Below are 27,618 nucleotides of genomic sequence, written 5' to 3'. Positions count from 1 at the left end.
TGTGTTTTCACCATCTGTGATATCGGATCTATCATGGTTCCGGGTTTTGACACTCGGGGTGTTGTGAAAAAGATACTCTACTGGATCTGTGATCCAACACCTTCTTTCAAACTACATACATACACTTCATCTTCATCTTCACCATCATCTAGTATAATAATAACAACATTTTCCCTATCTTTATCTAGATCTTGCTCTTGTTCTGAATGAACTTGTTGCTGTAAATAAGTATGGATAATGACACTCACCGGTCCGTATCTTTACGAGCAAGCCGTCGTCCTGACCGTTCACACAACGTCTTTGAAATTAAAGGTAATTCATTTCCTTTCACATAGGTTGATTAATTTAGGATCCAAAACCCTATCACAACTTATATTTCAATTGCACACACTTTCTGAGGTTTTAGAGTGTACAACACCGCTGTTGATTTAATTTCAACTATTGTTAGGTGCAGCAGATAAATCATCTTCAGACTATCCCATTAAGACTCTCTGGAAAAGAGGTTTCATTCGCTTGCTTTTAGTCGGTGGTATTCTATGGATGCTGCTCATTCTACTTGTACTCTTGTTCCATATTTGGACCTGTCAGTCATCTCTTGTTTTCCTTTCAGGTATTCTCTACTTTTCTTTCATCTTTTCATAAGTGCACATCAGGTGTTCGACTAAATGCCTGATGTGCACGCCCGTCAAAGTTTATCAAAATAGCCTTTTTAAAACCATGTTTTACATACTGCAGCTATATGTAACAAAGATAGCATGGTGTTTCAGATGCTACACACAATGGGACTAGTAACGCCGCCACATCGTAAGCCTGCTACCCACTTTCTTGTTTCAAAATTTATACATACAGCGGTTAATATAGTTGAAGCGTGTCTTTAGGCTGTTCTATACCGTTAGCCAATGACCCAGAAAAGGTAGTTATTCCAGAAAAAAGATCCCCTTCAAAATTTGTTAAAGCTTAACCTGCTTTGAAGAGGATGATGCAAGCACAAACGGGTCACACCCGTTATTCGGAGGGCATCAAAGTTGGGAACAAAGAGGGGATAGTTTCAAGCTCAAATCAAGCATGAAGGTATGTTCCATTGTTAATTTGATTTCAATTTGTGATTTATCGAAGGGTACCTTAGTCTTTTTTTCGTTGTTAGGTGCATTGTGGTTTTATGAAAAACGGTGGTGCGGAAATGTTGCACAAAGACAAGGAGTATGTTAAAAAGTGTAAATTTGTGGTTGCGTCTGGAATATTTGATGGATATGATACACCTCATCAGCCATCAAATGTGAGTCCTAGATCCAAGAAACTGTTTTGTTTTCTTATGGTGGTGGATGAGATATCTTTAGATTTTATAAAGTCTAATGTTAGTGTGAGAGACGATGAATGGTCGGTATTTGGCGCCTTATCGTGCTTAAGAATCTGCCTTATGATGAGCCTAGAAGAAACGGGAAGGTTCCTAAAATATTGACTCATCGCCTTTTTCCTCACGCTTTATACAGCATTTGGATTGATGGAAAAATGGAGCTAATTGCTGATCCTTTGCTTATGTTGGAAAGGTATAGTCTCTTTTTGTTGCATATACTTTTTAAAATTTTTATAATTCTTATGGTTTAGTGCATGTGGCAGATATTTATGGCGTGGAAAGCATACATTTGCCATAGCTCAGCATAAGCATCATAAGAATATATACGAGGAGGCTGACTCTAACAAACGAAGGAAGAGATATGCTTGGCCTCTTATTGATCACCACATGAAAATATATCGTTATGAAGGATTAGAACCTTGGAACCCGTTGAAGCAAACCAAAAGCGGTAACATTCTAACATCTTATTTAAGTTGTTATATACTAATATCATACCCTTTATTTCATAAAATTTGTGATTTTGACTTTTACCGCCAACATAGTTTATGTAAATTTTCTTACAGTTACATAAATGTGTTAAGTACCCTCTAACAGCTACATACTAGGGGAACATTTGAAACTGCATCTATTTCATTAGCTCTTTGTGATGCAAAACAGATAGTTTTTAGGTTTATTATTAACAAGAAAAAAAATTCGGAGGAAACTATTGTTTAATTTGGCTTTAGTCTATACGCTGCCAAATAGAAGTGTCCATTTTCACTTTTGAAAGCCAAATAAGCTGATTTTGAGGAATATATCAATTATGCTGTAATTTCTAAGTAATACTTTAATACAAAGAGACATTGGATGTGTGTTTTGAAAATGACAAAAGTTAGTTGTATGGTTTTGTTACAACCTCTTACTTCTCCAAATTGATAGTCTTAGTGACCCTATCAAATAAAAAATAAGAATCATAATTGTCTTTAAAACTTTTAGCTTAGAAGCATATTCAAACACCTTCTAGATGTTTTTTTTTTGTGGCAACAGTTTAAAAAAATTCATAAAGTTTTGTGTCCCAGTATTTTACTGCAACAGACAACTATATGCCCTGGTCCGTGTGGTTCAATGAAAGTATTTTGACTATGTTGTGAACCAAAATAGTAAAATCACAAACATTGACTGTATAAGTCCATCATGTGCATAATAGGGTTACATAGCTATATATAGTCAGACATTGCATATAGATACCTTCTGATCATACTAATTATAGATAAGTACATAACTAGTCTGGTAAATCAATATATTTTAAAATGTTAAAATTAATACTATCATAATCTGTGTCCCATATGATTGCAATTGTACCTCATGTTTACCTGAAGTGTTGATTCGACCAAATTGTTAATATTTTGTAATCATGGATTATCTTAAATTGAAATTCTGTAAAGTAAAATGTTCTTTTCTTTTGGATTTTATTTTGTTTTAGTTGGAAAATTATTCTGAAAGCTGATGCAATATTTCTTGTAAACCAGATGTACCAGAAGGAGCTATAATCATACGCGAACATACACCGCTTAACAACTTATTTAGTTGCCTGTGGTTCAACGAGGTGAATCTATTCACACCGAGAGATCAGTTGAGTTTCGGGTTTGTTGTTTATAGATTAAAGGGGAATTTCAAGTTCTTCATGTTCCCGAATTGTGAGTATAACTCAATCTTTATATTACACCCGCACACACGTGAGCATTCCTCTAAAATCGAGTGGGTTAAATCGTTAAACGAGTTTAAAGGAAACAACAGCGGGTTAAAAGAAAGCAGGGGAGGATTAGGTTTGTGGGCTCCTTACCCTGCTGACCTTGATTCAGTTGTACTTCCACCTGTAGCACGGACATCTAAAGCTGGATGAGATTCACGAACTTACATTCGTTATTTTGGACACGTTGTTTTTATAGTTTATATTAGCAGTTAAAAGTTTTTCACTATGTCCTTAGTAAGGTTGTTTTGTCTTGAGGTTGAAGGTTAGAATCTGTTGTTTTTTTCACTTGTGATTCAACAGAAAAAAATTATGAAACTTGATATTCTTATTGGTTAATACTAATAGAAAACCGACATACTTTCTTAGTTTGTATGAATAAGTCATGCAATTTTTGTATGGTATATTAAAGCTCATTGACTTTGTGAAATTTTAAAGAAATGGTTAGCTTCTCAAACTTGTTAAAACTTTCTAAACTGGCTTTCATGTCACATCTTTAGTAAAGTGACTTTCATTGTGTAAAACTACTAGCATTAGATAAATTTGTGATGATACTATTTGATAAGCATTTGTATTTAAAGCAGTAAAGCAGTAAAATACTATTTTACATCAACAAACAAGTTCACATGAAATTTGTTTTGATAAAAAGTTCATGAGATTGTTTTGTTAAAAAAAGCTCTCCACATAGCCTCTACATATGCAATTATTATGCTTGTATACGAAGGGGGTGTTTGGCCTAGCTTTTATTTTTAGGCTTATGCTTATATTTTAAAGTAACTTATGACTTATTTTCTATTATTTGATAAGCTCTTTTTAAGTGTTTGGATTAACTTATATTATACAAGTTGATAATAAGTTGTTAAATCCACTATTCTTTAATTTGTTACAATAAGTTATCAATCCACCACCATTTGAGGGCAAATGAGTAACTTACTCCCTTACACAAATAAGTTTCATCAAATAAGCTAAAAAACCATCTTTAGATAAGCTTCTTCAAATTAGCTTATATAAGCTCATAAGCATAAGCTTAAAAAGCTAAACCAAACACAAAGCTAAGCTTATTTTGTTAAAAAAAAAACTAAAAAAGCTATAAGCTTGGTTAAATAAGATAGGCCAAACACCCCCGAAGTCTAAGTCTATAGTTGATTTCACATATACACATCAAACAGCAAACAATTGTAATATAGTAAAATTCGGAATGACTTAGCATTTGTATTAAAAGCTGTAAAAACTATAAGGTGGTAGTATTCTACAACAAAAGAGTCTGCATGACACCTATTTTGAAAAAAAGTTAATCTACATAGCCTTCACGGATGTAATGATTGTGCGAGTAACCTTGGTTTATAGTTCAGTTTACTACACATACACGAAGCTTAGCAAGGGAAAATATGTAAAAATCTTTAAAAGATTTTAAGGCCCAAGGGTATACTTTAACGGCCATGACCTCAAATTGAGTTGGCAAGGGCTAACGAGTGGCATACCACTTCCTTCATAGGTTAAGGGGCGTTAAATACAAGACGAGTTAAAATGTTAACCCTGGTTTTTAAAATCCTCTACACACACAATAATTTAAGAATCAAATTTACCTAAAAGTTACTATTATCTACCTAAAAGTTACCATTTAGGTAAAGCATACTAAGAATAAGATGCCATAAAACCTTATTTTCAAATATAAGTTTTCTAAAAAAACATCATTCAAAACACATGCTAGATAAGATGAGGTATCTTCTACGGGTTTGAAATTTGGGCCTGAGCCAACATAGCTTTTGCTTATTTTATTGGCTTACCGGTGTTTTTAAAAAGCCAATAAGTTAAAATATGTTTGACAATCATAAATATCTTTTTTTATTTTAGCTTTTTGAAATGATCAAAAAGCAGTTTTTCAAAAGCCCCAAATCCTAACTTTTTAAATAGACTTTTTAAAAAAGTCAAAAAACCAATAATCATTTTTCAAACTCAATCCCAAACATGCTTCAAGACATGTTTGTTCAATATTGAAAATTGAAAAACAATAATGAATCATGTATATGCCCCTCGTAGATTCCACAACTCTAGATTCTTATTATTGGTCTTGCAAAGATTAAAAGGCTTCGATTGCGTTTAATTGGATAAAAGGTGATTGAATCGTATAAATTAAAACGTTAACAAATGGTTTCGATAAAATTAACAAAAAAATTTATATGGGTTAAGACACATGATGTATGTGGCATATCATCTTGGTGAATGTCTTTAAATTAAGGATACAAAAGTAATATAATAAAAGTGTGTAGTTTTTATATTTATTTTATTTATTAATAGATCAAAATTCGGTTTTATATTCGACATGTATATGTTGGTGATTTTGTTATAACTATAAATCTTGAAGAGATTAAGCATTACGTGGAGCTGTTCAAAACCGAAAATGAATGGAAGACTTAGTATAACTAAATTATGCCAAAAAAAACATTTATAACTTTATTCATCAATTAAATTATATAAAAAAATGTCATTATTGGTCGATTTAATATGGATTAAGTTTACCCATTAAGCCCACCAACGGGCATTTGATGTCAGAGGTGAAACAGCAATCGATTTTCCCCAAAGAAAAGGATGGAGCAATTATGGGTCATAAAGTACATTATTATTATTTAAGTATGATATGATGGGAATATATCTTTTTAATAATACATGATACAATATTTCATTTTCAATAAATGTTAGCAACGCATAGTTCACGTCGAGTAATATAATCAAGCATATATCTTATTAGCTTTTGGCACCCTCACCCATGACATATAGTAGCAGATCTTACGTAAGTGATGACCAAAATGGATCAAGAGCGGTCAACACGATTAATATATTTAAGTAACTTCGAGTTATTAATAAAATAAACGGACTAATTTCTATACAATATGTACCATCTCTGAAGAGAAAACGTGTGATGCTAAAAATATCTAATATTTATATTTCTTTATGGTTAAAGAGATTAAGGAAATAAGTAGAGGCAAATATGAAAAGAAAATTTTTGAAATGAGGCTCAATTTTAATTTTTGAGGAAAACTCAAATTCAGATTTTTGTTTCTGTTCACATAGTTGGAGAAAGTTTTGCCTGGAATAGAGCATGAGAGGTTATGAAGATATATAAAACTTTTATTTCTTAAGGGTCTAAAACACATGATTCAATTTATGTAGGGTAGGGGCGTGTTGCATGTATAAAATATGGCCCAATTGTAAACGGGGTATACTCTCGTTAAACACAACATAGATTCACTTCTAATGATATTTGATTAGTTGAGCAAAAGAACTCAAAGCCTAAATAAGACTATTTACATGAGGCATGAACACAATCATAGTATGTTTCATTTGTGGAGTCACCATAAACTTCATAAAGATATACACTTAGCAACACCTTGTCATATCATGTTTAACTAACTGCACTTTATGAAGTCGATTGAGAATTTCTAGGTAAGAGCAATCTTAATACATCCAAGAACAGTATGACTTCTATACAAACAGAAGAAATCTAACTTTTAATATACGAAGGTAAAGAAATTATTAGATGAGATATGACATAACCTATTTCACTGAAAATTTTCATGACGCATGACGTGAAGATAACGTTTGCCAAATCCATCAAGCGACATTTTGGCAGACCTATGCACAACATCACTACCAACAACAGTTTTTGATTAATTCGTACATATGTCTGAATTTGATGTTTTGAGAAATATGGCATGTGTTTTACTATTTTTTTTCCTTGCTAAATTTTTTTATCCTGCTTGGTTTATTCATGGCAAAACTTTTAAATATATAACCTTTATATGTAATATATAGGTCTAAAAGCACAATAGTCATTAAAAACGATGAATAATGATCAAAGAGTATTTAGCAGGTATATGTTGTAGACGTTCATCTTCTTCTTTGTCTAGACTATTATAAATCGATCTTTTGGCATCTCACACATAGTGTCCCCCACCCCTCATAGACTCCGGAGTGAACCTCCAGCTTTCCCGTCTTGTCCCTAGCCCTCTTCTTCCTACATCTCTCCCTCTCTTGTTTCTTCAAATAGGGGTGGCATTCCGACACGGTGTTTAAATTGGCGCACCAAAGGCCATACAGCGACGCTTGTACGCTACCTCTTCTCACCTCGGCCCAGCCCCACATCCTTGAACGATACCATAACCATATGTCCTAATAGTAATATACAATTTGTTTATTCTGTTCTAGTCTATTTTTTTTCCTAAATAATCTTATTCCATATCATAATAATAATAATAATAATAAAATATATTGTATTATTATATCCCTTTTAATTTATTTCCTTACAATAATAATAAGGCTCAACGCTATGGGCGCGGTGGATGGGATGATGAGGGCGCGGAACACCGCCGCGGGGCGCCGTCGGTGGGGGCGCGGAAGGGGTTCCGGTGGTCGTGAAGATGGGCGCGGAAAGGGGGCTCTCTCTCTCCTCTCTCTCTCTCTCTCTCTCACACACACACACATATATATATATTGGGGCGCCCAAGGGGCATTAACCATAGCGGGACGGGCTTCGATGCCCCGTTTTTTACGAGACGATGACGTGGCACTGTGGAGGGGTTTCGATGCCCCTCACCATAACATACTGTCTAATGATTAAAACTATTATTAAATTCACTATCAATAAAACCAGTCAAAATATAAGAGGTTCATGGTATACTTGCACTTATATTCTCCATCATGTAATAACAACTATTGAAGTATTGATAGATGACTGTTCTGGCGTGAAATCTGCCATGCAAAACATTTTTTATACTACTTAAAAACATTATCAGACTTTTACAAACTTAAAAGTGCGAATATTTAAAGTTATGATAACCAATAAATTTTCTCACACTCAAAACCGGAAATGGAAATATATCTGAACTATGTGCAACTTAGTGATGGAATCGGTCATATTGCACCAGACTCAAAAATCGAAAGTTATAATTAATTTCAAAAATATTTTAATGTTTAATTTAAGTATTTATTAGAGAATTATATTTATTAGAATAAAAGCAAATAAGTTTTTAGTAGGAAAAAAGCAATAAAAAATACTTTTGATGAATGCATTTAATTTAATTGCATACATCTTTTGTAGTTCCCAAAACTTTCAAATGTTTATAAGAGAGTACGGAGCAACAATACGGGTAGGGTGTATGCCTTTCAAACTAAATGAGAAAACTGTCGCTATCCCATGTATAGGAGGCATGGCTTTATTCCATGGCAAATGTTTGCCACATAAAATGGTTTCATTTTTGACATTTATTGTACTTTGTTTTTTTTTTTTTTTGGAAAAAGGCCGAGGACCTGGCAAACTTTTATTAATGACAAGAAAGAACAACACAAGGCATCTCATCTAGCCTGGACATATCCCCAAACTAGACAAGACCCTAAAAGAAACAAACAATCCTAACAACATTGCTATCTTGATATTTATACATGTATCTAAAATCGGGCTTAGCTCCTATACGTTTTCTAATAAACAAGCGATCAAAATACAAATACACAATTTTATACAAAAAAAACCATCTCTAGAATTGGAAAGCTTAAAAAACAAACAAAAAATTGTAGTGTACTTGTGGATACGTGTTACAAATGATTTTGTGGTTTTTGGGTAGTTAAGAGTAGAAATGAGGTGTCGGTGCAGGATTGAGCGGTGCATGGATAATGCTCCCATAAGTGTCCCTTCCCCCTAACTGATTATAAGTAAAACATTATATTTTTATGATTTTAAAAATATTTTCTTAATTCTGTTTTTTACTTAAACTTGGTCTAACCACCGAACCGTATCATCGGTCCAACTGCCACTAGTCAAAAATCGGTCGGTCGAACCATCAGGTTCAACCCATGCAAACAAAACTAAATAGGTTCCAATTCTTGATCCAGTTTAGTTTTAATAGCATTGGCAATTTTTCCATCCTTTTTAACATTAAAAACTTAATTAAATTTATTAGGAGTTAATTGCATGAATAGTATATGTGATAGAAGTGATTTATAAGTTACAATTTTGATCCGCGTATTCAAAATTACACTTTTAGTCTCAACTATTTGGCCTGACATAACACACATTTGTTCATTAGAGTAACCAAACGTTAAAAATTCACACCTGGCAAAAACAGATGAAAGATACGTGGGACGCGTTACTTTATAAATACGGGTATGTTGGTGATTTTAAAAGTTAATTTAATTTTGTAACAACAAGAGTGTATGATACGTTCTAATATTATTGTTTACAAGCAATCTAGGCAAAATATTTAGATTCTGAAATTTGAAATGAAACCTTAATTAGGACAACGACTTTTCCTTTAAATAACTCTCTTATTAGTTATCTTATTATCTTATCTACGTTTGCTACTAATTTTACACTCATTCAAATACACATATAAAACTTTAAATATTTGAATTATTTGTTCTAGTGCTTAATATTTAATTGCTTACTTTTCTCTTCCAAAATGTGTTATTTGGGGGAGGCACAAATGAACGTTTCTTCCTCATTTTATAGAATATGAATGGCATGAAATGAATATATGGTCGAAATTATCAATAATAAGATATTTTAATAATAATTCAACAAAAAAAAGTCATCAAATAACAATGTAATTCATTGCGACAAGAATTTCGTCGTTGTTGAATTGGTTCATTACGACAATAATACTCGGTACAGCAATCAAAAGAGAAATTTTGGTGTGTGTGAAACTGTATCAGTTTTAGAACACATGATTCACAGGGTTGGGTTTTTAATTTATAAAAACGATAATTACTCATATACTACACAAGCGTAGGCAAATGTATCTATCGCGTATGAAATATAGTATGGCACGAACCAAGTATCATCCACATAACAAAGTTTCATAGCTCCCATCACTAAACCGTTATTAGTAGCTAGTCTATTGATTCTAATTGTGATGGTTGAATGATTGAAACAAGATAACAAATGACAATCACAAATAACACAAAGAATGAATTCGTTTGAGAGAAAGATGCATTTCTATGTACTTACTCCCCTTAACCTAATGAATGATTCTCATGATTGACTATTGATTATGATGATTGTTCTCTAAGTAGTTACGACCTTGCTAAAGCATCCTAGACGAGTAGTTCACAAAGCTCTAAGACCCGATATCTAGCTACCATATGACTTGCAACACGTAAGAATCAACCACCTTTCAGTTGAAGCACTAATGATAAAAATTAATCAATTTTATAGATATAAACCAACTCTTAGAACGAAAAAAAAAAGAAAATAAAAACACTTGAAAATAACTTTTTGTTATCATATGGCTCAAAACCTCCTACATGTACTCATGAAGCGTCACTCGCTAGAAAAATCTACACGCGACACCAATAGTGCATAGAACATCCCAGCAAACTCCAAAACCCTTTTATTCATATTTAGTTACGAGATAAGACACTTGATATATCAGTATTGATTCATAAACTATCTCACACCCGTTAGAGATGTAAAGCTAGCCTTGAGTTAAATACACAAGAATAAACTCTGTTAACTCAATAATACTGGCATATACTATATACCGACACATCCACATTGACATGTCATAAGAATGAAATTTTACTGTTTTGCTATAATAAAAAAAGTTTGACCTGTATTAAAAAAATCAATTGGCCGGTAAATAATTAGGTTAAACGCATATATTATTTATTGCAAGCACAAATTATACGATTAATTTAACGGATGACCTATATGTTATTTGTATTAGATGGATGACCTGTATGTTATTTTTATTGTACGAACAACCTATTAGTGTTACTTTTATAATATGAATCTTTTATTGTTTGATATGAACCGTTTTACCTTTGGTGTAATTTTGATATGTTGACATGATATCTTTTTGTACCCTAATGTGATGAATAGTTTTGATTTTGTGTTCCATTATATGTTTTGAGTCGTTTTTATCATTTTGCCAATCCCGGGGAATTCGAGTTTATAGTGAGTTAAGACATATAGATCGATCATAGGAAAAGAGACATTGTCTTGATTATGTTTAAGGATTGATCATAAGAAAATAATAAGTTGTCTATAGCATATGTAATATGTGTATGTATGAATGTATGTGTAGAGACGGATATATGGATCAATCCTATGAAAAGAAATATCGTCTAAGCTTCATTATTGCGCAACCTTATGAAATCATAAATGACATAATATGATTCTCTTTTTAAGTCGAGTCAAAACCTTCCCCAACAAGAATTACAGATTTTATTTCTCAGTCTTACTTCTATTTGGAACAAGATATACATACAAAATAATTCTAATTTTTTTTCTTATACAACTAATTAAGATAAAAGAGGTACTATATTCTGACCGTCGATGTATTTAATATAAGGGAGAGAAAATTAACACAAGATTTTATAATTATAAAATGTAATTGTATTTATATTCATTAGTATATTTTGTTGTAAAAGTAAAAAATTTAAAGTATTAATAAAAGCAACCAATAAAAAAGTAAAAAGTCCTCCGTCAAACTGGTTATGTTTGTGTTAACCGCAAATATGTGTGTCGTGTTTAGATTCACGTGTCACGCATTTTTTTCGTGCTCAAGTTCATGTCAAATTTTAGGTTCGTCCCATTTAACACCCTAAGACTATTTAATATATTAATTTTTTAACATCACGTATGAGATTTCTTAATCAAGTGCGTTTAAAGCTTTTGTGGTATCGAATGGTGGTCTTCATAAACGGTTAAAACTTGAAACCTATAAAGCCTTTGAACAAATAGGTTGGATTAGTAGGGGTTTGATAATTCCTAGATTCCTATTCAAAATTTGATTTTGACGGGTTAACAACTTTAAGGTTTGACAAGCCATTTAAGACTAAAACCTTCAACATAACTTCTTTTGTTTTTGCAATATGCATATCTTGTTAAAGAAACGTCTTTTATTTCAAAAAATTTCGATTCAGACTAATAACTTTGTAAATAAATATTAGAGAACAATTGAAATCGTTAAATCTGTAAAACTGAACCATTGTAAGTTTGACCTATTTGGGTGGGGGGGGGTGTAAATGGGCGAGGAACGAATTACTCAATATAGATTCCCAAAAGGTGTGAACGCGGTTAACTATGCTCAAGCGCAAACTTCATATACTACGCTTAAATAAATTCGTGATCCCAAGTAACCCATATATTGACAATCATTCCATAATATTAGATGAATGGAGCTCGAGCACGAGGTTAACAGATCATGTTTGAGAACTATATTCCTAGTATCGAATCACTTGTTTGGGATATTATTGTTCCAAAGATCGTTTTTGTATATCTTTGTTCACTTCACGTTTTGTTGGTGAGATTTTCAACATTATAATTTCTCTCTTTTAACAAAAAAAAAATGAATAAATAGAGAAATAAATAATCCGACGTATATTAAAAATGGTCTATTTGAATGGGTGGGGATCATGTGGGTGAGTGAGAGGTGTCTTGTTCTGCACTTCTACTACCTCGGCCCTTTTCCACTTTTCTTCTCTTTTCTCACTTTCACATTTCTGTTCTGCCCTTCTAGATAATAACTGAGATACTAGCCTATGGTGTTCAACGTCAGTTAGGTTCGGGTATGGAAGTCAACCTAATCATAATCATAACCGAATGGTTGGTTAATTATATGTCAGCTATGAGTCGATTTTGGTTAAGTACGGTAAATCATCAAATGTTTTTTCCCCCTCTTGTTCTAGTTGAAATTGGTTCAGTTATGGTGTTCCAAGCTCAATTATAAAATTTCTAAGTTGAAAATGACGTTTTCAAGCTTGGTTATGACATTTCAAGCTATGTTATAAAAAAATGCAACATAATTTTAAATGTTCGAAGTTGAAATTAAAGGTATAAAAGATGAAAATAGAGGTATAAATTTGGAAACATATAAACAAACAAGGTACGGTTAGGTTTTTGGTTAAAGTCGGTTAATGAAGACACATTAATCGTATAACCAAATGGTCAGTTAATCATATTCACTTAACTATAACGTCAGTTTTGTTCGGTTATAGTTAACTTTTTCAGTTAGCAGTTTGGTTTTCGGTTACGGTTAGGTTTTTGTTCACCCCTAGTTTACTGTATCAGTTTTAACGAAATCCTTGACCGAAGTCCCGAGCTATTAAATATTGATTAACTACGACAGTTTAAACAGGCCACATTGATTGAGTCGACGTAAAACAGAGCAAAATTGTTAGTATATCCCGGTTTGAAGCATATTTTATTAAAATCATTATGCTTTTGTAATAAGAATATATGTGTATCTATTATTTATTCATTTGATATTGTGAGTACTCTTGTATTTTGTTAGTGAAAAGGTAATTTTACATCTTAAATTTTTTTATATACTTTTTTGGATAATATATTCAACAAATATATTTGATCGAATTTGCCAATGACGTCGTATTGTCGTACTCCAATATTCAATTAAAAAAAATCTCCACTTTGAAAGATCATCATGTGAAGTTTAGGATATACTGGGAAGGTATTGTGTGGTGGATCCCTTTTTTGTTAGGTACGCCGGGACACACGTCCCAACTCCCCTTCTAGACTTTTTTAAGTTTTATGAGTTCTTTTTTTTTTTAATAGTTAAAAGATATTCTTTTATTTTCGTAAGTTTGGTTCGTCTGCGGTGGTCGGGTTGGTAATTCAAATTTTGTTTTCGTTTTATATGTTTATCATTTGTATTCTAGTGGTTGAGATTGTTAATTGTTTGATGGTGTAGGTAGCAGACACGATGACCGGTAGGCGGTGATGACAGGTGATAGTGTTGGATGTATGGCAGTTTGTTATAATGTTTAACTATTTAGACATGTCCTAAGTTCGCAAATCCTAAGGCTAGCTCCTTTTAACTCGGTGTGCAATTATTGCGTACTGAAATGAACTTGGTAAACAAACAAAAGTTATTTAAACCAGTCCATTAATTAAATAATGTGTCTTGTTTGTCAGGTTCAGATAGATCATTGTCTAAGCCTCTAAGGTGGTTACCGTGAGTCTTTCAAATTAAATGTGTTCACTTGGTGTGGACCAGATTCTAAAATAGAGGGAAGTTCAATAATTTCCTAGATTTGGAAATCAACAGACTAAAACTTGTTTGTAACGTTTAGCAATCGAATCTATCATTTTGTTAAGTGAAAGATTTTTAGTTGTTTTTATTTAGATGGCTTTATTTTTCATTAGTTAAGAGTTTGTAAATTGACCCGTTCAATTATGGTTGACCAACTTATACTCTGATTGATCGGTTAACTTCGTAAACCTTGAAATTGTTGGGCTCCTTTGTTTGCGCCCTGGTTTTAGTTGAAGTAAAAAAGAAAAGGAGACGATTGCATTTGTAAACATAGGCATAGTTTAGTCTCTATTTATATCATGTTATGTATTTGTAATCGTTGTCACTTAATAAAAAATATATATTTGCCATCCATTGAGGTAGATCAGTTTACACCAAACCATCTTAAATTCTCGTGTTCATTTATAACTGTGTCAACAAGGGCGAAACATAATCATGGCCTACCCCCCCCCCCCTCTTTCTTTTGCTAAGTAGCGTAAATTTATAAGTTTTCTTCTCAAATTATTTATACGTGATGTAAATTTAATCGTTTTCTTCTGAAAGTTTTGAGTCCAGCCTGGCAGCCCCCTTGTTTATGAAACTTTTTATGCGTATTAGCGTATTGAGTCTATCATTGCACCTCATAAACCTAGTCGGCAAATACATCCAATAAAGATTTAGAAAACTAAAAACATAATTAGTTTTGTAGCAAAGTGGTCGACTTTTGGACCATCCCTTTTGATAAAATATATTTAGAAAAGAGTAATATCTTACTAGAATGAGACTGTTGGCCTATAGATGAGAGGTGATTGGTTCAAATAATATGGGTGCATATATAGGACCATCCATGCATTATCATTTCGTTTCATCGTACAGTCCCTTAATTAAGATGGATCGACAGCGAAGCAATGTGGGCTATGATATCAAAATCGCTAATAATTTAGTCGCCATGAGATGATATTGACAACTTCGAGGCCATCCCAAAGTATATATGTTTATGTAAAGAATAGTGTTAACAATAGCGAGCTTAGAAATTTCTTTTAATAATGTTACCTTTTTAAAATACTTCATGCATCGGTATCATCTGAGTGCCAGATATGTATATATAACCTATGGAGAATGAGTATTAATACTTTAATATTATTAATACATCAAAATTAGTATATTTCTTAACATGGTGGGTACTTTGGAGATACATGGGCACGTCTATCTTTCAACCAACCAACATAAGTGAATGGGAGATTTTTTTATTGTATATTACATTACTCGTAAGTCGTATCTATGATATACCCATAGAAACCGTAAAGCTTTTGTATTCTTGAGACGAGTAGTTGAAAAACCATCTTCTCTTGGTGTAAGTTGTTCGTTTTGATTTCGGCTTCTTGCCAAAATCCGCTTTTTAATAATATTTGTCTTTCAAAAAAGAAGAAAATAAAATATTGGTGTAACGTCTATAACCAATTTTTCTAGTGGGAGAAGATCTCAATAATCATATTGTAATAGTGATTAGCAGCATGATTAGATTCTAATTCGGGACGTAATTAGTTGATATTCAAATCAATCTATAAATAGATTGCACAAACAAAAAGTTTGAACTTTTCATTCGAATTTTATTTGATGTTTACTTAATTTGATATCTTAATATTAAATATTAAACATTTTTTATGTATAAAATAAGGATTTTATTTTTTCCATAGGTAAAAAGCTATATGGCTTATTGGCTTGTCATGTCATGTCCTTCTCACAAGAAATTGTCAACAAATAATGACATTTTAGAATTCTGCCTAGTATATGCATGTAACATATCTGAAAAGGACTTATTAAACGTGTATAACAATTATTTCAGACATTTTTATATTGTTTTAATGTATATTGATGTTATCCATATATTTACGTTCTCTCAATGTTGTTAGGAGATGCATATTTGTTTTTCTAACATTCGATATATTAAAACTCCAGACTATCAAAATCAAGAAACTAGGAACGAGGTGAAAACAATAATCACGAAGTCAACATAGGGTTTATGATCACTCGACCCAAATGATTCTGTGTTTTTTGTTTCTACAGTTAAACAAAAAACAAACAAATAATTGACTATGCGGTCAAGGATGTTGTCTCTTTGATGATTGTTTGTGTGAAAAAAGTTCTTCATTTATAATTATAAGATTTCAAATAACCCACAAAGTCATCAACATAATAGTCTCCAATGTGTAACGCCGCATTGTCTAATAACCAATCCACAAAGTTGATTAGTCTCTTGGTGTAGAAAAATCAACAACTAAACCATTTCCCAATGAGCCTCCAAAGCCTAGTTGAAACCGAATAATAAGCAAAAACACGGCCTCCTTTGTCTATGTTGACATCGCACAAACAAATATAGTACCAAAGGAACATTAAATCCTTTTCCCACAAGATTAGCTCTAGTCGGGATCTGATCCAAAATCACACGCTGACCAAAAACATTAGCTTTCCGGTGACAAACTTATTTCAAATGGTAAACGTGGGAGATGCATATTTGTTGTAATCCGAAAGTAATGACTTTATTTCACATGAAGGGAAGAAAATGAAATTGGTCACTCTTAGTTGTACCTAAACTATCATGATTCATGAATGTCACTTGCACAAGGCCTTGACAATAACGTGAGATATTATAATTTTGAGGTGTGAGATATTACAATTTATTCAATAACGTGTATTTATAGAGCATTGCTATGTTTTATAAATTTAAAATGATTCAACTCCATTGTTTGTATATTTTGTGTACGCATAATTTGTAAATCGACCATGTTTTTAAATATTTTGGCAAATTAAAAAAAAATAATCCTATTTTTTGTGTTGGCCGATAATAATCTCACTTTTAAAAATCCCTACGAACGTTCTCACCTTTCGACTATCTTTTTCTCAAAGGACATCCATTAAAAAACACTTAACGTCGTTAATTTTTTTCCGAATTTCAAACCAATGTTTTAGGGTTTTTGATCGGAAGAAAAATACAAGGCGATTGATGTAAATCTTATATATAAACGGTGATTCAAATGGCTTGATTTTTGTTAATTGAAAATTCAAACACCCGAAACTCGGTTTGAAATTTGGGAAAACACTTAACAATGCTAAGTGTTTTTAGTTTGAGGTCCGTTGAGAGAAAAATAGTCGAAATGTTGAACCGTTAGCAAGAATTTTTAAAGATGAGATTATTATTAGCTAATACATAAAATGTGGAATTATTTATTTTTAGTTGGAAAAGTGGTTTTTAATAATCCCAACTATCACATATTGGCAAATAACAAACCCAACTTTGCACTTGGCTGGTGGCGGTCCTAACTAAAGGGGTATTTGTTTTAAACGGTTAGCGACTAACAGATGACTAACCCCGTTAGTATGTTGCTGAGTTGGCCATCCTAGCTGTTAAAACCATCTTACGTGGATCGCTTACGTGGCGCTGGACTCTTTCTAAACATTAGGTGGCATAATTTTTCATGTTTATTATCTTTTTAAGTATAAGTCGATCCAACGGACACCGTGTCACCATCCTTGTCATCTAGAAACCTGACCACCACGACGGGACACACATAATGACGCACACAGTAATCACTCACACTCCCAAGCTGTAACACCCCGACCAAAGGCGGATTATACATCGGGGCGCCACATATTGTTTCATTACTCGTGACAGTATTGGGTGTCAATATTTAATAAATACATTCATTCGCGCACGCGCAAAGTAGACATAAGATAACATAAATCATCATAAATCAATATATTATAAATCATAATATTCGAACAGCAATAACTTGTCTTGATACATTTTAATCTAGGTCCAAAATAAAGAAAACTTCCTACGTGTCCTCGAGCTCCAAAACAGCTACTGCAAACCTGAACATGTGTTAAAATAAACGTTAAACACTTGCGTGTTGGTGAGAAATCAAGTTTAATACAATACATAGATAACAATAAATCTGCGCGCAACATGTGTATGTCTGGTTTTCAACAAGGGTGTAATCCGATCGGGACCAACTCTAAGATTCATACTCATAGACTGCCAGTGCTCACGATTGAGCTCACAAACAAGAAAAGACTGTGCAAGTGTAAACAAAAGAGAAAATCATAAACGATAGTTCTCCCGTGTTCATCTAATGGTACCATGAGAACTGCGGAATAGACCGACAAGACGGTTAATGATCCACACATACAAATAAACAGCCAAGTCTACGTCCTCAACACATGGGATACTGCGCGACTAAAGTTCATAAACAGATTAAGACTCTAAGTTTGTACGAACACATGAACATCCCAAAACATTAAAATAAAAAGGGATTAGGTACGAGATTACTCACTTGATAAACGATGCGGTGTAAGATAAAGCAAGAACCAACTTTAAACAAGCACAAGTTAACCTATAAATAAGATTATTGTTTTAATGATTTGTTTTAAGTCTTGATTATAAGTTAGCATAATTAATAAGTAAATTATTATATATAATATATATATTACCGGAAAAGCAGGGCAGAACAGGATAGAAGACGAAGGCAAAGAGGGAGGAGACGGCAGAGGAAGAACAACGGCAAGGAGCAAGAGAGAACAGGAGAGTTTAAGTGCTTTGTGTGTGTAGTGTTAGGAAATTAACATTATTATTTATAGGGAAACCCTAGGGAACACAATCCCTAGAAAAGGGGAAAAGATCTCCAAAAAGTAAAAGATTCCAAAAGCAAAAGATATCAAAAGATATGGCAGCTGCAGGGGGCAAAGGAAAAGCTGACAGGTAACAGTAAACAGGCATGGGCGGGTCAGATAAAGGTACTGGTCAAGCATGGAAAAGCAGATCTCAAAAGATAATGTCAGTCACTTTTTCTGTCAACCAATGGGGTTGGTGCGCATGCTGCGCCAAAAGTGGCTTTTCAGACATAAGATAGGTTAGGTCAAAAGCACAGAGGATAAGACATCACAAAAGTAAACGGCTGGATTAAACAGAAGAAAAGACTCAAGACATAGCGCGAGAAAGCTTGAGCGCGAAGGCAGACACAGAAGGTCAAGAGTGCGCGAGCGCGAAGGCAGACAGAACCAACCTTAACGCGTCGCGGGAAGAACTACATTTCTAAGCGCGCCGCGGGAAGAACTTCAATTCTAAGCGCGTCGCGAGAAGAACTATATTCCTTAGCGCGTCGCGGGAAGAACGGTATCCATAGCGCGCCGCGGGAAGAACTAAAATCCTTAGCGCGTTGCGGGGACAGTTCGTCTCGCGTATCGCAGTAGCAGGTGGTCTTCACGCAGGCTTTCTTGTAAGGAGTCTGGCGCGTGGAGCTGCGCAGGCAACCTTAGGCGGGAAGGAACAAAGGACAGTTAGGGGTTCAAGGCTTAAGGGCGGGACGGCGACAAGAGGGAAAAGAAGGCGGAAAGAGAGAAGAAGAGGGACGGGACGGCGGAAAGAAAGAGAGAGAAAGAGGCGGGAAGGAAAATATATTATTATTATTAAAAGTAAAATATAAGTATAAATAAATATTAAATCATAAAAGAAAGAGATCGGATCAGAGAAACGGGTACCTGGGTCGGGTCGGATCGGGGCAGATGCCACACAAGCCTCTGACCTTTGGCCAACCTTCTAGAAGAAGCACCAAAGCCACGGCTACCCATAATCACCGCACTTAGCCCTAACCGTTCAACCTCCAAACACAAGCGCTCCTTCATATCATGGTCTTTGACAATATGGATTTTGTAATTGATGTTAGCGTCGATTAAGGGTTTGGCGAGGTCGTTAATTTTGGTTAAGGTGAGTGAGTCGAAGTCGTGCTGTTGGGTTTTGTCGTCGGGGCCCCAGTTGGCTCCGTAGAGGAAGGAGGTAGGGCTGACGTGGAGGAGGATGACGGAATCGTCGGGATAGAGGTAGTTCTAGACGGCCCAGCTGACGGTGTAGGCGCTCTCATCGCTCAGATCGACGGAAATGAAGAAGTCGAGGATGAGCTCAGTTCCATCAAATTTGGTGTTTTAGGGTTTTTCAGTTGTTCTATTAGGTGATTTAGGGTTATGATTTTGTGCAACGATGCCACCTAATGTTTATAAAGAGTCCAGCGCCACATAAGCAATCCACGTAGGATGGTTTTTAACAGCTAAGATGGCCAACTCAGCAACATACTAACGGGGTTAATCATCCGTTAGTCGCGGACCGTTAAAAACAAATATCCCTTTAGTTAGGACCGCCACCAGCCAAGTGCAAAGTTGGGCATGTTATTTGCCAATAGGTGATAGTTGGGATCATTTAAAACCAATTTTTCTTTTTAATTTACCTTAAATTTTTTAATTTGTACAACTGATGATTAAGATGAACTTATTCGTATTGGTATTCCTGTTTAATTATGATTGGTTGTTTGCATTAGAACAAACATGTTTTCCGTGTGAGAGCTGATATCTATACTCTTAACATTTTAATAGAAAGCTGTAGATTTTGTCGTTTGTCATTTTCTGGTTAAACCTCATCATTTTTAAATTTATTTTTAATAAATTTAAAAATACTTATCATAACCTACGGAATCAAAAGGACAAAAAAAAATGGGTATTACATTCTTATCGTTCCTAAAATTTATGCTTTAAAAATTGTAAATTTAATATATACTTCCTATTTATTCGTAAATATTTGAAATTTACAATTACCTTATTTTATATATATATTTTTATTGGAACGACCAACTAAGTAACGCCAGGTACTCCGTACGCGACCCCCAATGGTTAGATGTAGCCCAAGCCGGCCACGAGTCCGGACGGACGGAGCCCCTAACGGTCCACCTATTAAGGGATTCCCCGGATAAAACCCGACCCCCACGCCCGCCAAACAGCACGACAGCGATGAGCCGGTAAACCGGGTGAGCTCAGGACTCGAACCCTGGCAAACCAGGGTCATCCCTCATATCTCCCATATAAATTGGTGATAGTAAGTTTAATCTCCCTGCATCTCACTAGTAAAGTGAGTGCTCTACTATTGAGTCACTTCCAATTTATACCTTATTTTATATAAGAAAAATTTATTCAAGATATCACATTCTATTATTTATCCACCGCATGCAGTACGCGAGTTTCTTTTCTTTTGTAATTTAATGCAAAGCGTTATTCTATTAACACTATATTATAATTTTATTTTTCATTATATTATTTATTCAACGCTTGTAGTTAGCGAGTAGTAACACACTTAATTGTTAAAGGTTATGTATTTAATTAATATTTCCATGAATTACCTATGTAATGCAGTGGTATTAAACTAGTATTTGATATATGCTAAATTTTATAAACGTATCAGTACGATAATCTTTTGCAGTTATATACATGGTAATCTTTGGTAACCCATTCTAGTTACACAGTTGCAATTCTTCATCCATCCTAACAATTCTTCAAACACTATCTCCATGTTATTTCGGTTTCATGAAACCGAAAGGGGAGGGAGGCAGAGAGAGAGAGAGAGAGATAGGGGTTGACCAATCAAATACTTATCTTCTCTTTTATTTTATTTTTTCTAGTTTTTATTTCTTTCATCAACGAATCTTTAAGCATTCTAATAAATCTTCAAAAATCTTGGAACTTTGAGATCATAACCTCTAATTAGTTCATTTCATATTTCATTACTCCATCAATCTTCGTACACTCATAGTATTTGAAGATATTAAGGTAGCATTTGGTGTGCAGTAATGACAGGCAGAATTGAATGTACAATTAAGAGGCAATGAGAAAATGAGTGTTTGATTGATAAATGAATCCAATCAACGGTTACACAAGGAACCCCATTCGCTTTATACCAATTTATATGATTTTCATTTTTTCAATACATGACAGGAAGTAAGGGTGACAAAACAAACCCAAATGGGTTATTTTGGGTCAATTTGGATAACTTTTAAAATTGAGATAGGTTAGGATGAATCAAAAGAATTTTGTAAGAAGTTCAAGATGGGTTGAGAAGATACTAGTGACTTTTTGTTATAGGTTAGAATGAGTTTGTTTATGTTGTTAGAATGGACTAAAACAAGCTTTATTCAATTTTATTTCAAACAAAACCCACGGAACCGAATAAAAACCAAGAAATCAAAACTGAAACCATTGAAACCGAATATATACAGAAACCGACCGAAATGAAAAAAAGCAAAACCGAAGCGAAAAAAGAAAATGAAAAAACTGAACCTGAACCGAGACAAAACCGAGTTTTTTTAATGAACAAGGAAGACGGAGGAAACACTTTAGTTATTTTACTTTTTGCGTTTTCGATTTATATTTTGAGTTATTATTATTTTTTTTTGAATATTTTTTGAGGGGTTTATGAAATTCTTTGTATTTTAACCTTTATTTAGTTCAAGATGAGTTAACTTTACCATTCTTGACCCAACCCATCTTAAACCGAATAAAACAGAGAAATCAAAACCGAACAAAACCGAAAACATTGAAACCGAATAAATACCAAAACGGAAAAAAACCAAAAATGAACCGAAAAAAATCGAACTTGAGCCCAGACGAAACCGAGTTTTTTTTTTATGAACGAGGACGACGGGGGAGACATTTTAGTTATTTTAGTTTTTGCATTTTTAATTTATATTTTGAGTTATTAATTATTCATTAAATTTTTGAATACTTTTTAGGGGTTTTTAAAGCCCTTTACATTTTAACCTTTACTTGGGTCAAGATGGATTAACTTTATTGATCTTGACCCTCTATTTTAAAAATTAATCCTGACCCAAACTCATTTTAACCAATCACCCAAATCCAACCCAACCCAACCCAACCCAACCCACTCATATTGCCACCTCTAACAAGACGTATGGGTTTTTTCGATGTAGACTCAGATTAATCCTCACAAACAATACTTTAGGGGCATGAGAGGCTCAATGAAGGAAGAATGAGATATTTGTGATCTCAAGTTGGATCCATATGGTGTCCGGGTTTTACCACTAGTGGGCCTTCGGGCGGGCGAGTTTTCTCTAAAACTGGAGATAACTTAGAGGCGTTTAAGAGCTCCGTACGACTTGATTGAACCAGCTAACGGTGACCTTTTTCCATTGGGTCACTTCGTACGAAATACCTACATTGCTTTTTATTCTAAAAAAAATAATAATAAATAACATGGGACCACCTAGTAAGCCTACGTTGCCATTTGTCTTGATATCAAGTGCACGTCCTCCTGGCCAACTCATAAATACCAACATACACACACACATACAATGCATTACATTACCACCCATATCATCCACTCTCCTCACTGCCTTCAATCGCCCAATTATTCAACCACCAATTGGTTTGATTTTATCCAACTCTTTCACCTTCAAAGTTTTCCTCAGATTAATTGAATTCAAGATTCATAATAATCAACCAACAAGCTTATTATTAATCTCTCAGGGTTCACTTCAGAGAACCAATCAATGTCAATAGAGGTAATCAGACAGTGGCCACTAAAACCACAAATAGCAGCCGTTGGATCATGCTGCCTCGTGGGAGTCGTGTGTGGCGGGACCCTTTACATAGCCAATCTCGGAGATTCCCGAGTTGTTCTGGGAAAACTTATGAAAGCAACCGGCGAAACCGTTGCAGCTCAGCTTTCAACTGAACACAACGCGTGTATTGAGTCTGTTAGACAGGAGTTGCACTCTGCACATCCAGATGATTCACAAATTGTAGTTTTGAAACATAACGTGTGGCGGGTCAAAGGTCTGATACAGGTAGTTATTGACCAAATGATCTTAACACAGAGGTTGCTATATATTAACAGATAAAATGGATGAGTGTTAGACGTCTGGAGTTAATTGAAACCAAAACAAAACGAATGGACTTAAGTGCTTATTTTTGACAAACCACAATGACGAAAGGCGAAATTTACTCTTTATTATAATATTCAAGTTTTAAAACTTATGTTTTGTGTGCAGATTTCAAGATCAATAGGTGATGTATACTTAAAAAAGGCTGAATATAATCGGGCACCTTTGTATGCGCGATTCCGCCTTCGTGAACCGTTTAAAAACCCGATATTGAGCTCGGATCCGTCTGTTTCGGTGCACGAATTGCAGCCACACGATCAGTTTATTATATTTGCTTCAGATGGACTCTGGGAGCACCTTACTAACCAAGAAGCTGTTGACATTGTTCAAAATCACCCGCGTTCGGTAAGATGCTTAACTCAAAACACGCTCGTGATCATGTTTGACTTTTTAGAGGTCAAACATACTAATCTTGAAATACAAAGATGGTTAAATGTATTTATTTTTATTTAAAGTTTGTTTATGTTGATTCATTCTTTCAAACAATAATAATAATTTAACATCAATGTTGTGATCAAACGGTTCTGGTTTGACCTAAAAGTCGATTTGTTTTTCTAAGCAAATAAGACAATTTTACCCTTGCACGCGCAATTTGAATTGGAACATCACTTTTCAAACCTACTAATCTTGAAATACAAAGAAAGATAGAAAATTTATAAAAATTACTATCACTGTCTATTATATTTGCAGTACTTTTAATTCAACATCAACGTTGCGGTCAAATTGTTCGGGTTTGACCTCAAAAGTCAAAAGTCATTTTTTCTGGTAGTTCTTGATTTGAATACACTTACGTGGTCAAAGCTCTTATTACCAACTATTTTCTAACCACAAAGACGATTTTACCCTTGTACGCAGGGAAGCGCTAAGAGATTGATAAAAGTTGCATTGCAGTCGGCAGCAAAGAAGAGGGAAATGAGATACTCGGACTTGAAAAGGATCGACCGTGGGGTCCGCCGTCATTTCCATGATGACATCACCGTGGTCGTGCTATATCTCGACTCAAGCCTCCTGAGTAGGGCTAGCTCGATTAGAACCCCTAACATATCTGTGAAAGGGGCAGGAGTAAGCCTGCCTCCAAACACCCTTGCTCCCGGGCCCGCTTGATGGTATGTTCGGGCCGGGTCTCTATGTATCTACAGTCTCTAGTTTAAAAATATCTTGTACTATATATACCACCCGAGAAGAAAAGGCAACGTGTGCACCGTGTTATTATGACGGTAGTTTGCGAAGGTCGAAATTCTTTAATGTATGATGTAACATGAAATACTAATTAATATCAACACCTGACATAGACAAGCGTTATAGTTTATGCTAGGCACGGTGTGAAAGTGAAAGTCACCATATTTTAGTTTTGGGCCCTTTTCATTAAAACTTAGTAATATCTTGTACATGGAGGTAGTTATGATATTCGTCCACGAGTCAAGTACTGCAACAGCAGCTTGCTTGTTGAATGTTTATCATTGGTCAGTCAAATTAAGTTCACAGATCTAACCAATAAATGGACATGCATTAGTGACCAATCAGGTAAGTTTTTGGTTAAATCCATTTGATCACTTTTGTATTTCCTGGCACCTAGCACTTTGGTTGTAATTCTTGGTTACATCTAAAGGTAAACTACTTAGCAAAATAGAGGAATCGGTGGAACATATTTCTATTTCATGTTATGTGTCGACGATCGTTTGGAAGTTTATAAGCAATTCGTGTGGGTTACAACCATATTTGCCTTCTCAATACGAGATCCTTTGGACCTTTATAACAATTTACAAACAAATAGTTCCAAATAAAAGATTGGTCCAATCTGTGATTTTAACCGCATGTTGGATGCTGCCGAGGGCCAGGAATCAGCTTATTGTATCTAACAAGAACTTTTCGATTGCCAGGCTTCTAGCAAGTCAAATTTGTTTTCTTTAGAGTGAGATCTATGGTCTAATCTGGGTTTCAAAACATTACTTTGTAAATAGTATATCAATTTAATATCAAACACTAATGCTATAACTTACCCTCCTCAGACCCTACCATAGCATTGCTATTGGTGGGATATACTGAGTACGATGATGATGAATGCTATAACTTGCTATGCTATGTTTATGTTGTTTTTCATGTTTTGTACTTTGGGCTTTTCTTTAGTTTAATGGGCTATCAAGCCCAACGTTCTGTTCAAGCTTGTCTCTCGGCCCAGTTTGCTTCAGCCTGTCAGAGTAGAGGTGCACATTCCAGTTAACCAATAACTGGTTAATTTTCTAACCGGTTAATTATTTGGCATTTGGCGGGAAATAACCAGTTAGACAGGTTATTCGGGTCGGGCACTAACCGGTTTTGAGACAAGATACCCCTATCCGGTATAACCTGTTTCGGGTATAACCGAACCGGTGAATAACTGGAAAAAACCGTTATTTATAAAATACAAAAAAGTCGGTTAACCGATTCGGTTAACCAGTTTGTAACCGATTTCGGAAATCAATAATATAAACCGGTTTCTAATCAATGGTTAGAGCTGCGTATAAACTGGTTAGTGGTGGACCAGTTACTAACCGGGTAGAAACCGGTTAAGGGGTTAGCTTGTGCACCTCTATGTAAGAGTGTTCTCGTGGCCTGAGTTATGCTTATGCTTCATCGCCTCCGCCCTCATCACAACTTCTCGATGTCTCTTGGATCCAGTCAGTCTCTCCAACGGCTCCTTCCATAACTGATTCAACATCCCATAACTGTTGCTAATTGTTCGTCCTCCTTCAAATAAGGGAGTCCTTTGAAGCTATAAATTCCTACCTTTGATGCGGTCCAAGACATACACCAAAATTGCATAATCGATCTTATAGTTTTCGTTAATTGTATTCATCAGTAATCAATCCGATGAGAGTAGTCTACAATTCTTTGTAATGTTTCGAGTAGTTTGTAATCGTTTGTTCTTGTTTATCAATTTCAATCATTTGACTTTTTTTAATTGACTGTTTTTGAGAATAAATCAAATACCATGTTTTGTGACGAATTGTTTTTAGATTTCTCTAATACAACATGCTAGATTTGGATTTTTATAATATACTTGCAGCGATTCAAAAAGAAAATGAAAAAGGAGCCAACCTCGCTCCTCAAAGTTTTTATCCTATAGTTTAATGATTCTCAACCCGACATTAAAGGTTTTGGATTAGTGTAACTAAGGAGTTTTTTGTTTGCTACAATATATATATATATCACAGTAGGCATAGGCAGCATAGCTTAGATTTAGATGGGCTTTAAGATCATGCATAGTGAGTCCTGACCCTTTGTCTATCTCACCATTTCCACGCCCAATCAGCCCTACAACTTTTGTGTAAAAAATGGAGTGTTGCCCATGTTGTTGTGCATGGGTCCAAGGCGTTGCCGCCATTTGTTCTTTTTCCACTCTTTGAACTAGCACTTAACCCGTCCGGTGGACGGGAATATCGACGTGGGAATATGACGCTTATACCGTTATAAATAAAAGACAGTTGCATATTCCCAAACCTCCCCCATCCCCACCCCCACCCAAAAAAAAAAAAAAAAAAAAAAATCTTGTTAAATGCATATTTACCAACCCGAATAATTTATCAACTTGTGTTAGGATTAACACGCATTGTTAGTACTTAAATTTTTTTATTAGATCAAAAAATAATTTAAAAAAACCTTGTTAAATGCATATTTACCCAACCCGAATAATTCATCAACTTTAGAAATTTGTCAACTTGTGTTTAGGATCAACACGCATTGTTAGTACTTAAT

At 34.4% G+C, this 27,618-nt stretch overlaps 1 protein-coding gene and 2 pseudogenes across 2 annotated transcripts; 2 read left to right on the top strand and 1 right to left on the bottom strand.

The window, feature by feature from the left end:
• The first annotated feature begins 230 nt into the window (after positions 1-230).
• Positions 231-3,236, top strand: LOC143547397 (putative hexosyltransferase MUCI70; annotated as a pseudogene). The gene is made up of 7 exons (XR_013137762.1): positions 231-312; positions 458-610; positions 736-804; positions 879-1,071; positions 1,145-1,547; positions 1,618-1,802; positions 2,863-3,236. The product of XR_013137762.1 is annotated as a putative hexosyltransferase MUCI70 (transcript).
• A 14,362-nt stretch (positions 3,237-17,598) lies between these two features.
• Positions 17,599-21,497, bottom strand: LOC143547407 (universal stress protein PHOS32 pseudogene; annotated as a pseudogene).
• A 1,697-nt stretch (positions 21,498-23,194) lies between these two features.
• LOC143547406 (putative protein phosphatase 2C 60) lies at positions 23,195-25,048 on the top strand. The gene is made up of 4 exons (XM_077038840.1): positions 23,195-23,227; positions 23,449-23,787; positions 23,992-24,228; positions 24,739-25,048. The coding sequence occupies exons 1-4, from the start codon at positions 23,195-23,197 to the stop codon at positions 24,985-24,987; spliced, it is 858 nt and encodes a 285-aa protein (XP_076894955.1). The 3' UTR covers positions 24,988-25,048.
• Positions 25,049-27,618: the final 2,570 nt, after the last annotated feature.

This window comes from Bidens hawaiensis, unplaced genomic scaffold (assembly GCF_021521415.1).
Source record: "Bidens hawaiensis isolate Kalapana, Puna unplaced genomic scaffold, B.hawaiensis_p1.1 tig00014716_1, whole genome shotgun sequence".
Lineage (NCBI taxonomy): Eukaryota > Viridiplantae > Streptophyta > Magnoliopsida > Asterales > Asteraceae > Bidens > Bidens hawaiensis.
This window is presented reverse-complemented; position numbering and strand designations above follow the sequence as displayed.